Source organism: Suillus clintonianus, assembly GCF_016758775.1.
Source record: "Suillus clintonianus strain FC179 chromosome Unknown DEU56scaffold_42, whole genome shotgun sequence".
NCBI classification, from domain to species: Eukaryota; Fungi; Basidiomycota; class Agaricomycetes; order Boletales; family Suillaceae; genus Suillus; species Suillus clintonianus.
The window spans coordinates 96,856-109,881 of NW_024539266.1; the positions used below are offsets into that span (position 1 = coordinate 96,856).

The window sequence follows — 13,026 nt, forward strand, 5'->3', positions numbered from 1 at the left end:
TTTATAACCTCGTTGCCTTCTACATATAAGCGATAGCGCCAGCTAAAGTGGCAAAGCCCGCTACCCGCTTTGGCAAGCTGCCTTTTCTCACGACCATTGGTGAAATCTCAATGCTTAGAGCGTAGATGTAACTGTTGACACTCACCATATGCATACGTTAAATGTTTGCACCTCCATGAGATCACGATCCACTCTCCTTATCTCTAACCGAGTCACTACTACCGAGGGATGGCATTGCACGTGCGATCGACTTGATCTCTTTACCAGATCCACGGGATATCACTCGAGTTTAATGAGTCGAACTGGACCATATTTTGGTGTACGGCTGTTTCTATATGCCTCTTTTTGCATTTTATATCTTGCTTTCTGGGTATTTGTTGGTAGTCTCTCTCTCGTTATTTTGACTACGCAAGCTCATCACCTTATTCAGTTTTCGAAGATATCCGTTTATCTTCCTCTATCCCTGACCTTACCACACCCCTTCTCATTACAAATCCTATCGTTCTCGCTCTCTCTCCCGTGATGCTTCTCGCCATGCCAGACAGCATCTATACCATTCATTACCCTGATCTTCCGACTCGTTTTTATTGGTGATGTCTTTAAACCCAATGGGACTCTAGAAGGGCATTTGCGACGATGGGTGAACTGGGCGATCGTTGTTGCGGTCGTTGTGTGGCTTTGGAGCTAGTGTGTCGCGAAGGGTATCCTGCGTTCGACTTGTGCTGTTATTTTTTGGCGCTTTCAACTTTGCCGAGTAAGCCTTTTTTTTATTCCTTGGTTTTTCTCTCGTGCACTCATGACTGCTAGTCTCGATATTCCAATTCCACTTCCAGGCGGTACTCACAATATTGATGCTGCTTTCACGTTCGCGGCCTGCGCAAATAGGATTTCTTCCCCCCCCCCCTCTTCCCCTTTGCGCTCCATTGCACTCTTACTTTCGTTTGTTGTGCGTCCATGGTCCCACCCTACAATTATTGGTTCAGGCATGGCAGTCCTATCTCGTATGCAGTGGGTTGACCGGAGACCCGTTATTTGCGAATTGTAAAGTGGGTTATTTTCAAATTTTCTATGCGTTAACATTGATGGAGAACAGGGCCCCACACCTCGCTCCAATCCAGTTCCTACGAACCACACTCCAATGGAACGCATCAAACGTACGTCATTTGTCTTTATTTTAAGTACTTTGCACGCCAGTTCAACTTCATTTTTTTCAAGCAATGCCTCCATCTCATTGTCGACAAATTCTCCAACTCGCCGCGCGTTGACTGCTTGGTAGGCATTCGAACGGAAGCGACAGAGCCACCAGAAACCGCCTTAAAATACTATGCAGACATCCTTGAAACGGTATCCGCCAATAACGTGCGTACTTTTCTCATATCTACGTTTTTTTTAGCGCTTACTCCTACAACATGCGATCTGTGAACAGTAAAGGTAGAGAAGGCTGTGAATGAACTCGTGCACGCTCGTCGCCATCATCTTCAATCGTGTCCGCCACAATCACCTCTGATCTTTCGCCTACTTCGTTCTGCGGAGTTTGCTGTCTCTCGTTCGCGCGTGATGTGGCAATCCGTTGTGGTACAATAGGCCAGGGTTGTCATCGAGCCTCATGTGGGGCGTGGTATTCTATGGTACTTGCCGACTGCAAGGTGGTACAGTTTGAACTCGCCCATCACGATGCACTCTTTGCCATGGACATGTAGCTGTACCTATTTAGACTACTTGTGTAGTACTACGCCAATTCAACAACTTCTGGGTTTCCATGCCGAAAAATGTTCCGGTCTGTGAAACATGTAAATACCACTCGTCGCCCGCTAGTCACCGGCGCACTAAAGTGAGCTAGAACACGGGCTAGGACACACAGTACCTGCCCAGGCCGCACAGGTATCTTGATGCCGAGTTGGGGCACACAAAATTCCCCGCCCTCCCAATCTCCAACAGCGAAAATAAAGGCATAAACCGCCTTATCGTCGTTCCAGTCTATATGGGTCACACCTGATCCCGCTTCTTTGGCTGCAACAGCAAAAAAGGGGCCGCCCATGAATAAACTGGGCCGAGCGCTGTGTTCACGAGCCAAAAGGTCCATTACACGTGCGTTGGCTCTAGAACGATCAAACGTGTCAGCATTTTATTTTCATATGATAATAATAGTAGACGTACTTTAACATAGCCTTCCACTGATCGGGAGCGAGTTCCTCAAATGCTGTGCCGATCTTGTTAGCAATATAGCTTTTAAGGAATCGTAGGAGGTTATCGATGGCTTCTTTGGCGTCATCGGATTGGTCACGAGATTCGCGTGTGATGCGAGGGGTGGAAGCAGTGACCTCCCAAAGGCCAAAATGATAGCCTTCACTATTGGAACGATTGGCATCGTGCTTCAGCAGATGTTTGGGGTCGGTGGCGATGAGCTTGTTCCATCGGGAAAGGAGACCGGCTTGCTGTGCATCAGTCAGGAAATGTTCGAGACGGGCCATTAGATACGGTGGCATTTCCGATGGGACGGTGTCGGGAGGAAGGTGGTCGAGGGGCAAAAGAATCTTGCCCTGAGTGGGTAGGGTTTTCATCTGCTCCGGTAAGCATGTTCCGTGGAATTTAGTTCGCACGACCTGTCGGACCCTCTCACCGCTCCTTTTGCCAACGAGAAAGTCCGACGGGAAGGCTGCAATCTTGTGGATGTCTAAAAATAGCAGGTGAGGTCTTTGATCACAGGAGATCGATCAACACTCACGGAGATCTCGTTTTACAGCTTCTTTGACTCTTTCCAGATCCCGCTTCTCGCCCCATCTTTCGTATAGCTGGGCTTGTTTGGCAGAACTACGTGGTCCGTGCCCCATTGGTGGAATGAAGTTGTGAGTCGTCGATACGTTGTCCCAAATTTTTAAGATTTGAAATATGAGTTTGAAATAAGCTTAGTCATCCATTGTTTACAAGTTCTCGCTTCGTGACGTGGCTCTTCTTCTTATGTTGGGCGAGATGTAAGACGCGACGGAGGTCTTCGCACTTACATTGATGAACCCGGCATAAAACTTATGTTCAAATGTTGTGATGGGTGACGAGGAGTAAGATGCGACGGAGGTCTTCGCACTTGCACTGAAGACTCGACTCACCCATCACAATTCACGTCTACCGTGGATGTATCACCCTACCAACTCAGGTTGTGGACATCCGAGCACAACGCTCCGGTCGCAGCATCGAGAGGCACAAACATTGGGGATCACACGCAGACTCACACACACTCAGACATGTGCTGTGCGGAAGCAAGAATGTTCTAACCCTAACCCTAAACAACTTCAATTTGCTATGACTTTACACGGGGGTCCAGGGATACGGCGTTCTCGAACTGGACTCCTGACATGAGTATGGACGTCGCAGCTGCATGTAATGCCTCTGAGAATCTCTTGAACTACATAGAGTGCGGAGTGGAATGATCCATTTGGAAAAGGCTCGAGGGGACAAGAAAATACTAATTTTGTTTTGGTTTGCGTTTGTACTGTCTGAGCGTAAGTTAGTTCCTGAAGATGAAAACAAAGGTTGCGAAGCGAAGCCATGAGACCCGGGATGACGAGAAACCTGGCTTTGAGGTGGAACACGTTAAAGACGCCCACCAACAGCACCTCCACCCTTTCTGTGCCTGGTAAGAAGGCTAGCAAGGAATCAAGCATATATAATAGCGAGATGAATGACTGGTTGGTCATCTGAAGTAGAAGCGACCTGAGTGTGTCCTCGTCAAACGTGATGTGTTGAAGAGAATGAAGAATGGTATGAAGGATTGTACGGCCATCAACTAGCCAGGAGATTAGATGTAAACCAAACGAGGTTGTGGAACGTACTGTTTTCAATTTCACCCGTTTCCTTGTCAGCAAAGATCGCGTTTTCGTGGTGGTGGAAGAAAGTACGCGTATGTTTGGTGGTGCGTAAGTTACGAGCTGCTGCGTGATACATACATTCCACTGTCATAATGACTGATCAAACACAACAGGTTGCGACGTACTTGAGCTTGAACGCCTTGAGACTTCGCATGACCTCGAGCTCACGTTGAAAGGCAGATACCTCTCTCGAGAGCAGCTGCTCTATATGAGTATCGCTTGTCGAAGTGGGCGTCTTTATGTTAGAAGGCGTTGATTGCCTTGTTGATATGTCGTGGTCGTTGGAAACCCTATTCAGGCAGATTTTGACAGCCGAAACGCAATCAGCGCCCGCTTTACATGCCGCTGTAGCGGATCGTATCAGAAATGCCTTTTCGGATTCCTCTGTGAAGTCGGGAGGAAGGGGCACCGTGAGTAACCGCACAGATTCGGCAAGGGAGCTAGAGACAGTATACAACCTCTCTTTTGCGGATTTCAAGTTCCCAATCTTGTGAGATGGGATTTCCGGATGCCGCATGATAGCTTTGACGATAGTGAGCAACTTGCACACCATCTCCACCACTTCTCGCACGAGATCATACATCTGACCCGTGCTGGAAGCATGTGATGATCGTGAATGAGAGTGTGCATGGCCGATGAAGGTGGCAATAGTGGATAGATACTGATCATGGGTAAATTTCAGAGCCTCCATCACCTCCGAAGATGTCGAGGGTCCTGATGGGAAAAGAGGCATTGCAGGTGGTTTTGGCGACTCGGCAGATGAAAATGACGAGGACGATGAAATGCTACTGATGGATGGCATGTCGGCTTTATGCTTTCCAACGACACGCTCATAGACGAGATATTGATCCTTCTTCGACCGGGATAGTACCGTTCTGTGAGGCGAGATGCCTGATGCAACCGAGACAATGTTGTTAATAATTTTAAAGTGCATGCTTTTATAACAACATACAGGTGATTGAGGTAGGTCTTCCTCCGTCAGTGAAATTACTCTTTCATCAGCACTGACGTAATTGCTGGGGAACCATCCCCTCTGACCGTTGATCTCACCATCCCCTCTGACCGTTGATCTCACCATCCCATTATCCACTCGAATCCCGATTTAGGACGCGAATCACCTGCCCAGCTCGGAACGAAAGAGAAGTTGCATTCTGGTGTTGAGGGTGAAAGTCATGTAATGCAAGAACGAATTCCGGAGAAGGAGAGATGCGAACAGTCTCATCTGACTGGCTTGCCAAGGGATAGGGAAGGGTGCGGTGTGACTTCTCGGAATCAGGCAGGTTGAGCGAAGATGAGGAAGCAGAGGAAGATGATGGACCGGGGGAGTCAACAGATATGGAGGATGAAGTTGACGCGGTGGACCCACTCCTCATCCGGGTAATGGACATATTTAAGTTCATCAGATTTGGAGCGGAGGTATCATTTGGTCTTTACAAATTGCTCGTATCACGGGCGACGTCTGTATTTATGTGAAGATGAGCTGTAGGCATGTCTTTTGCGGGCCGACGCTCGGGGTGGCTGAGGGTAACCAGTAAATTTGTGGGCAAGATATTATCACCGCGTGGTCCTAGTAGCTGCAACAGTTGCGGGTGATGTATGGCTGATAGTCATAAACTGCAAGGTCACTGACATGGATCCACGAACAAGGAATAAGAAAGAACACGCACAGAAATGTCAGCTCACTCGCACGACAATCCGAGCGCCTTCTGCTAAACGATTGAGATCGCTCACAGGACCAAGGTTGCGCCAGGCGTTTTGATACCAACAAGAAAGATAGGCTCAGGGTGGAAGCAAAACTAACCAAGATGAAGGAACAGAGCGAATTAGAATGAACAGACCGATAGAGCCGCCAAAAGGTATGAACGCCGGAGAGGAGGAGAAGCAAGACCAGCCCGGGCCAGTAATACGGCAAACCAAGAAACGAAAAAAGGTAGAGTTACAAAGTTAGAATCGTAAAACTGTCGTGGACGCGTTAAAGCACTGGCGGGATATGTGGCGTCAACCCGTTCAAGTAGGCTATACCGGCGTGTAATTTCAAGGACTGAACGGAACACACTTGTGCAACAACACAACCAAACAACGCGTTCTCTTTTGTCGCGTAGATCTTTTCTTCACCACGCCCACACGCACGCACGCTCCGCAACACACATCCCTCCTCTTTCAGCCCGAGTAAATTTTAAATGCCCTCCGCAACCGCTCTACACCCATACGCTTACCCACAGGTCGCAAACTGGCTATCAAGCTACATCAGCGTCACTCGTGCCTTTCGATATACACCCCAATGTGCACAGTGCACCCCCCGACTCCACGTCCTGCTCTATCTATAGATCTGACCGGGGAAGATGTGGTCGAAAGGACAAGAGAATGACAAGCTAAAGGTGGGCGGGTTGATCAGCTTATCGGTTGGAAAACGCACAAGTTCTGCTGTGGAAAGGCACATTTTCGCAGGTTATTGAGGTGATCAACAGATAAAGGACCGCACAGCACACTCAGTCGCCTCAGGACGCTACTGTGGATACCAATTCTGAGCCCAATTCAGCCTCTCCGCACACTGTAGTTGGTTCAAAACCAACTTCGTCAGTCTCACTCTGTTTGTCTAGCTCTCAGCTCTTTAGCGCCTGATTGACATTCTCGCAGCATGGCTTCGGTCAACTTGGTTGTTATTGTTGAATCCGTCCGCGCAATTATGAGTCAAGAAAAGGACAATGGCTTTCACACTCAGGCCATCATCTCAGTTGCAGCTGCGCTCGGTACGTAGTTTGCGAGGCCCTTTGTGATCATCTAATAATCTCTCAATCAAACAGGCGTCAAGTTTGCCCTTTTCTTGTATTGTTATACCCTCCAGTCAAAGTCAAGCCAAGTGCAGGTCCTATGGGAGGATCATCGAAATGATCTCTTCATCAATGGATTCGGTAGGAAAACTCTCTGTTTCAAGCAGTTTGGTAACCTGAAGTGATCATGCTCGCCAGGTATTCTGATGTCTGCTGGAGGAAGTAGATTGTGATGGTGTTCGTAACTTAAGCTCTTGGTTTCTTTGCAAACTTATATGTCAAACAGGGCTGGACCCTACTGGCGCTATCCTCGTGCGCTTCATTCATCATGTATCTCCTGTATTGTCAGCTCATATGATTGCTCCGACAGATTGGTGCTGGGGTCATCTTTGCTTGGAGCCACACTATCTATGAGCAATTTGGCTTCTTGGCCGGGAAGTCTGCGCCACACGACTTCCTGCAACTCATCATCTACAAAGCCATGACCTTCAGCGATGAAATTGAGAAAATCGATACTGTACGGGCATATCACGTGAGTATTCAATTCCATTGTGTATGATTGCGTATTGACTTAATTCAATGACGCAGAGCGGACCCGTGCGTGCCATTGGGCTTATAATCAGATGTGTTTCGTTCACTGACACTATCATTTAGGATTACGTCGTCGAGGTGGACATCGTCATGGACGCTACTACCCCGTTATGGAAGGCACACGATATTAGCCAGCAACTGCAGGATAAGATTGAGGTGCTTCCAAATGTCGAGCGTGCCTTTGTGCACGTCGATCATGAAACAACTCATGCTCCCGTAAGTAATATTTCAAATTCATCGTTTTTAATAACTCAGTTGCGGTGTGCAGGAACATCGAAAAATTATGTAGGTGAACGGCGGTTGAATGGAACGATATATCCGCCATGCTATCAGTATATCTATGAGAATATGTTGTTTCGTTTACTGGGATACCCTGGTCTGTTTACAAGTGAGAAGATTAATATTACTGATTGCTTGCTGTTGCTGTACTCGTGTAATCATACTGCTCCAGGGCTTCCCCTCTGCAGTCTCCTTATATAGCGGCATGATTGCCCACTGGCTGATCGAACTTCATACTTGGTTGGAAGATCAGTGCTTATCACCGGCATCACACAATCACCATCTCGCGTGTAATATCTGCATAAAACAAAATTTCAGAGATCGACAAACATGTTCGCAGCGAGCAAGTGATTTTCAACGCAGTCAAGTGCAGGCGGGCAAAAAGGTCCGACATTACGCGTCTTCCTATGCCTCCTCAACGAAAGAGAGCTTTTCTGGAGGACATTATTATAACACATGTATTCCCCATCCTGGCAAATAGTAGTATAAGATTACCACAATCTAGTTCAAAGACGGAGTCCACGCGATGCGCTGCCATCGGAGTTGAAAAACTCCTACACAATGGGTGATCCCCTCGATGACAGGGAATCGCATTGTGGAGCGGTGATGGGTCGATCCTCTGCATTGGCAGGTAGTGATGTCATTTGCCTGAGCTGTGTTGTTCTGCAACGAGAGGCAGCATATGTGAAAAACTGATATCCTCGGAGAGGCTATTCACCCTATTAATGGTGAGTCATCGATTGACTCTGATTGGTTTTCTGTCCGGCTAAGTTTAACCTAGTGAGTTCGCGGTTACAGAAAAATGTCAATGATGAAAGGTAAGAGACAATTCAACTCCCTCCATTCGACATCCGATTTGAAAAGATCTCATGGTTGTCTAGTCCTTTTGTATCCTGTTCTTCTCGATGGGGGCTGAACGAGATTTCCTGGGCCTGATCTGCCCACGATGGACCATTTTGCCGTTGGTCATACGATTCATGCTATGCCTTTGTAATTGTGATGTCGTCATGAAGCTGATAGGACTATGCATGGTCTGCATCAGGAGTCTCCCCCAAATTGGCCAGGGTACTGGAGCATCTTCCGCGTCCTATGAGTAGTAACCTTGCGGGGCAAGCAGGCTGACACAAGAAGTGAGACAACATTTACAACCGTATCTTTGGTGGTGCTGCTAAACTGCATCAGGGCCCGCAGAAAAGGGAGTGGAGTAAGACGTCGAGGCCCCTCCATAAGGTACGAGGCTAGGGATAGTGTACATCGTAATAGGTTCACCGAGGTGGGGAAGGGCGGCGGGAGAGGTCACCGTTTAAGGAATGAGTCGGTGCTTGGGAGACAACATCAACGTATCCTTGTGATTGACACGCATGACCTAGTCAAAACTGTCAAGAGGCACCGCGGAGCCAAGGCTTCAGGCCCAGGACCGATGAATGACTTGAAACAAATATCTGCGTGTATAAAATCACTACAAGGGAGTCATTTAATGCACAGGAAATGGAGAGGAGACCATACTTATGGGTAGTGTAGTAAAAGAGCCTTTGTGGCTTTGAGCGGTTGCAGTCCAACCGGCGTGAATATAAAATAAGGCATCTCCTTCAACCCCACCCTCTCTGCAACTGACACTGGAGGTCTTCCTCTCCTTATACTAAGCAACTTTGATACCACAGTCAACGTCTTCTCGATATACCATAATTATTCATAAACCCCAAACGTTTGAAACCCTTTACTCAGTTCCTGTGCGATAAATGATGGTGAGCAGGAGAAAGATGCTGGTAAGAAGTTAGTTCATGAGACACTATCAGGATACTCCCCATCAAGATGCAGAGGAGTTGTATGTCAAGCAAGACAAAGTGATGCCTACGAAGTTGGTCGTCAAAGTGTTTGTCAGCTTCATTCCATGGCATCGGTATCTTCTTTCTCGTCTTTTTTCCTCCAATCTGTATACCCAATCAATTTTTGTTCATTCTGATGCCACCATCTGTCGTATAGTTGTACAAATTGTTTACTCCATCGATCGGAACTCCAAACTTCATCCATTCCTCATCCGTCAATCTTTCCTCACCCTTTTTCCCAAACTCATGTTCGCCATTGCATCAGATGCACGCGAGGTAGATGCCAACGCATTTCCGTTGTTATCAAAACCATTCGGTTGTGCATTCAACGGCTCTATTTCCAACTTGGATGGGTCCATCACACGAATGGTGTGTGCGTTCAGCTGATAAACCTTTCTATTGATCAGCATCTGTTGAACAGTGGAGTGATCAAGATTTTCTCACCCGTCGCTCTTTCCAATTGAAAGCGTGTAATGTGGCCCTTATCATGACCAGAGTTCCTCGCCTCAGTGAAGAGTACCAATCTTGAGGAGCGATGAGTTCATTATCCACATTTCTGATATCTAGTTGACGAAGCTTAGCATTGACGTGTTGGAACAGATCTCCTCCGTAATCCGGGAGAGTAGTCGGATCGTGAAAGGTGTTAATGCTGATTGCAGTTTCGGGGTTCTGTTCTTTGGTTCCTCTGTCAGAAGACGATCCTCCCTCAGCACATTTGCCTTCCGGAATATCGTTGTTACTGTTGAGCGCTTTCTTCTCCACTCTTGCTCGTTTTCCTTGCATCGCTTGTTGCGCAGCTTTCGGTACCTGTGAATTTGTCAGAGTGTTGACATTCATCAGGAATTCACTCTTACCGCATACAATGGCTCGGTGTTCACTAGAATGAAATCAGGCGCCCCGGATTGGTCAGTTCCTGCATGCGCAGTCCATTCCTTTATATTGATATCTTTGTTTTTCTTCTTAAGTTCCTCGATGTCACTTTGGATGATGTCGTCCAACGTTGCGATTTGGTTTCCAAAAGTGATGTACATCATCTCCGTCGCCTGAGTTGGTTGACCTAGCGCAAATACACCTTTCACTCTCGCTTTATCATCAATGACGTTCGGCTGACCATTTTTTGTGAGTGAAATGGCAATGTATGATGCAAAGATGCTTACAGTGTCTGCAGTTCCGACATAATGATTACCCATCGCGCTAAATTTCGTTCCACATGGACGTGGCAAGATTTCGCCCACCAGAACTGTCTCATACTCCCCACCGTTTTCTTTGCATTTGTATGCGAAGCCTCCAGAATAGAGGCTGGTCTCTCGCACGAAATCTTTTTGGTACGTGGCATCTCCTAAAGACATTCCCTTTGGTAACGCCATCAGCTGACGGACGACGTCATCATAAAGTCCACCTTCAACTCGTTTGTTGTTGGTAGTGGGGTCGACGTCCATTATAACAATGTGGTTTGAGCAGGGTTCTGAGTGCAGTGATTGTTGCTTTTGGTGCGAATTTTTGTTTCCGTCTACCCCTCTATATGCCTCTCAGAGTCGTCAACAGGGGCTTCTTCTCTCATCAGGAGTCGAAACCCATCTATTCAATTGAATCCTTGGCATGCGTGCCCTTCGCATAATCTATGTCACTCTATCCGCTGTGAGTTTCCACTCGTTTCTGTTTGGTCATTGATCATACATTCCTTTTCAGATGTCATTTGAATCATTGGCAAGGTGCTGGCTATTAGTCATTCACTACAGTGGTACGCACCCTAACAATATGTGATGTCACATTTCAGTATCGAAATTGATTCACGTCCTTTCGGTCTCACTATACACCCATATTAATTCCTCACAACACTTCTATCTATGTCTCTTGAAAGACAGGTCATGGGATGCTTTTGCTCATGGGGTCGTCATTCGGGTTTAATTGAAGTTCCTATTAGGGATATTCCGGAAGGCGGAGTCGCCCTGATGTTTACTCAGAGGTACTTCAACATTCATGCAGATGTTGGTGAACATAAAGTCTTGATAACCAGCGATGACGAGGATTTTGAGAGGTTGAAGTTCTTGGTACTTTTTGACCGCAATCTCCATCGCAATGGATCCCTTCTCTGCCCTTATCTTGTGTTTAAGGTTGACGGAGAAGGTCATGTGGTCAATTTGATGAGGCGTGATTACATTGCTGTCGTTGTCGCCATCGAAGAGTATGTTTCTCGTCATACTTTTTTCCCCTCAGTTTGCTTACACTGTTAATGTTAGGGTTTTGCGTGTTATTCCTCCCAGCGACATTGCCGTAGCATTTTCGGCTCAGAATGACAAAATTCCCACCTAGGGACTTACTTTCTGCTTTGAAGTAAACACCGTACTAGTAAACTCCATTCATGCTTGCATCTGGACTTGATGCATCATCTGCTGCAGCTCATTGTATCTGATGTTCTTAATATTTACGGTCTGGTGTCACATACTTTCACACTGCTCAATTCTGTGATTCGTTTCGCTGCTCACTCAATATGTTGTTACATGGTTACTTCGTCAGTCTACATACATCACTTTCTTTGTTTCTCCTGGTTTTCTGCAATCAGCTTCGTGTCTCAATCATTTACCAAATGATTCTTACCTTTGTCATGTCGCAAAAACAAATGAAGGGGAGCCGGCATATGTTTCATCTGCACACTGGTCTCCTCCTAAACACCACACGATCGCACTTTTATCAATGTGCATCACGCTCCCCACAGTTCCACTTTCCCTTCCTGTGCGGTTAAACACCCACGCGACTTTGCCTTTGTCGTTCGTGCTTCGTGTGATCTGTGGACAATAATATGTTTTGATGCATTGCGAGTCGTGTGGTCCAAGTTCAGCAATATCGGAGTATAGGCTAAAGCCCCTTTTCATGTACTTTGCAAGCGCTTTGATTGTGGATAGGTTGGTTCCGTTTTGTTTGTACATTCTTGGGTGCACAAGTCCGAGCATATTGAGCGTCCATCCTGGGTAAGCACAGAAAACAGCTTCTGCAGAAATGAAGTTCATCACGATTGTGTTGTGGAATTGAAAGATGAGGGATGCCGCCGCGGTCAAGTGGGTTACAATGATGTCTATCTTTCTTTCTTTCTTCTTCAGCCTGAAAACTTTGGCTATCCCAGTGTTGTTGTAAGGACCAGGGGGCGGTCGATGAAAGTCCCCGACTATTTTGTAGTGTTCTTTGTCCGTGAAGAAACGAATGAGATCTCCAAAGTTGGCAAGAGTAGTGTAAACGTCCAAGTCGTTGATTTCAACAGCACCTTGCCTGGCTTGCACGATATTGAGAGCTGCTGACCCTGAAATGACGCTGTCCGTGATCTGCAATATGCCAATGAACTCTTGCGGGTTGTTGATGAATAGAGCAAATATGATGAGTCTTCGTCGTTGAATATATTTCTCCACTGCGCTGTGCAAAACGCTATTGGCGCTTGCGAAGAGGGATAGTTCGGCGAGATCCAGAGAATCCATCACATTTTCTCTGACCTCTACATACAAGTCAATGAAATTGGTCGGGTTCGACATGGTTTACGCACTTGTTTTCAGTTTGTGTGGAGTTTTGGATGGTGATCCTCGGCACAATGTTTCAAACTGTACTCCTATGAATGAGGCGATACCGATCATAATTTTAATACAAAGCTGACTGAGAGTCATGAATGTATGATCATTGACTAAACAGAAACAAATGGAACTCACAAGG

At 46.7% G+C, this 13,026-nt stretch overlaps 6 protein-coding genes across 6 annotated transcripts; 2 read left to right on the forward strand and 4 right to left on the reverse strand.

Moving 5' to 3' along the window:
- Window positions 1-796: 796 nt before the first annotated feature.
- DEU56DRAFT_913387 (uncharacterized protein) lies at window positions 797-1,584 on the forward strand (the record flags this gene model as incomplete). The annotated part of the gene is made up of 4 exons (XM_041357515.1): window positions 797-1,041; window positions 1,094-1,154; window positions 1,216-1,359; window positions 1,432-1,584. The coding sequence occupies 4 exons, from the start codon at window positions 797-799 to the stop codon at window positions 1,582-1,584; spliced, it is 603 nt and encodes a 200-aa protein (XP_041207733.1).
- DEU56DRAFT_981154 (uncharacterized protein) lies at window positions 1,518-2,831 on the reverse strand (the record flags this gene model as incomplete). Its single annotated transcript, XM_041359821.1, has 4 exons — window positions 1,518-1,779; window positions 1,820-2,099; window positions 2,158-2,674; window positions 2,726-2,831. 4 exons carry the CDS (start codon window positions 2,829-2,831, stop codon window positions 1,711-1,713), a joined length of 972 nt encoding a protein of 323 aa, XP_041207734.1. The 3' UTR covers window positions 1,518-1,710.
- A 2,038-nt stretch (window positions 2,832-4,869) lies between these two features.
- DEU56DRAFT_715761 (uncharacterized protein) lies at window positions 4,870-5,053 on the reverse strand (the record flags this gene model as incomplete). Its single annotated transcript, XM_041347587.1, has 2 exons — window positions 4,870-4,919; window positions 4,954-5,053. Coding segments are annotated over 2 exons (150 nt in total), but the record flags the coding sequence as incomplete, so codon positions are not given.
- Window positions 5,054-6,501: 1,448 nt separating this feature from the next.
- On the forward strand, window positions 6,502-7,780 carry DEU56DRAFT_949217 (cation efflux protein; the record flags this gene model as incomplete). Its single annotated transcript, XM_041359098.1, has 8 exons — window positions 6,502-6,613; window positions 6,668-6,775; window positions 6,833-6,863; window positions 6,886-6,946; window positions 7,005-7,166; window positions 7,223-7,231; window positions 7,289-7,441; window positions 7,494-7,780. 8 exons carry the CDS (start codon window positions 6,502-6,504, stop codon window positions 7,512-7,514), a joined length of 657 nt encoding a protein of 218 aa, XP_041207736.1. The 3' UTR covers window positions 7,515-7,780.
- Window positions 7,781-9,545: 1,765 nt separating this feature from the next.
- DEU56DRAFT_737960 (uncharacterized protein) lies at window positions 9,546-10,769 on the reverse strand (the record flags this gene model as incomplete). The annotated part of the gene is made up of 4 exons (XM_041348626.1): window positions 9,546-9,722; window positions 9,775-10,137; window positions 10,185-10,436; window positions 10,488-10,769. 4 exons carry the CDS (start codon window positions 10,767-10,769, stop codon window positions 9,546-9,548), a joined length of 1,074 nt encoding a protein of 357 aa, XP_041207737.1.
- A 1,164-nt stretch (window positions 10,770-11,933) lies between these two features.
- Window positions 11,934-12,851, reverse strand: DEU56DRAFT_913393 (uncharacterized protein; the record flags this gene model as incomplete). Its single annotated transcript, XM_041357516.1, has 1 exon — window positions 11,934-12,851. One exon carries the CDS (start codon window positions 12,849-12,851, stop codon window positions 11,934-11,936), a length of 918 nt encoding a protein of 305 aa, XP_041207738.1.
- Between the last annotated feature and the right edge of the window lie 175 nt (window positions 12,852-13,026).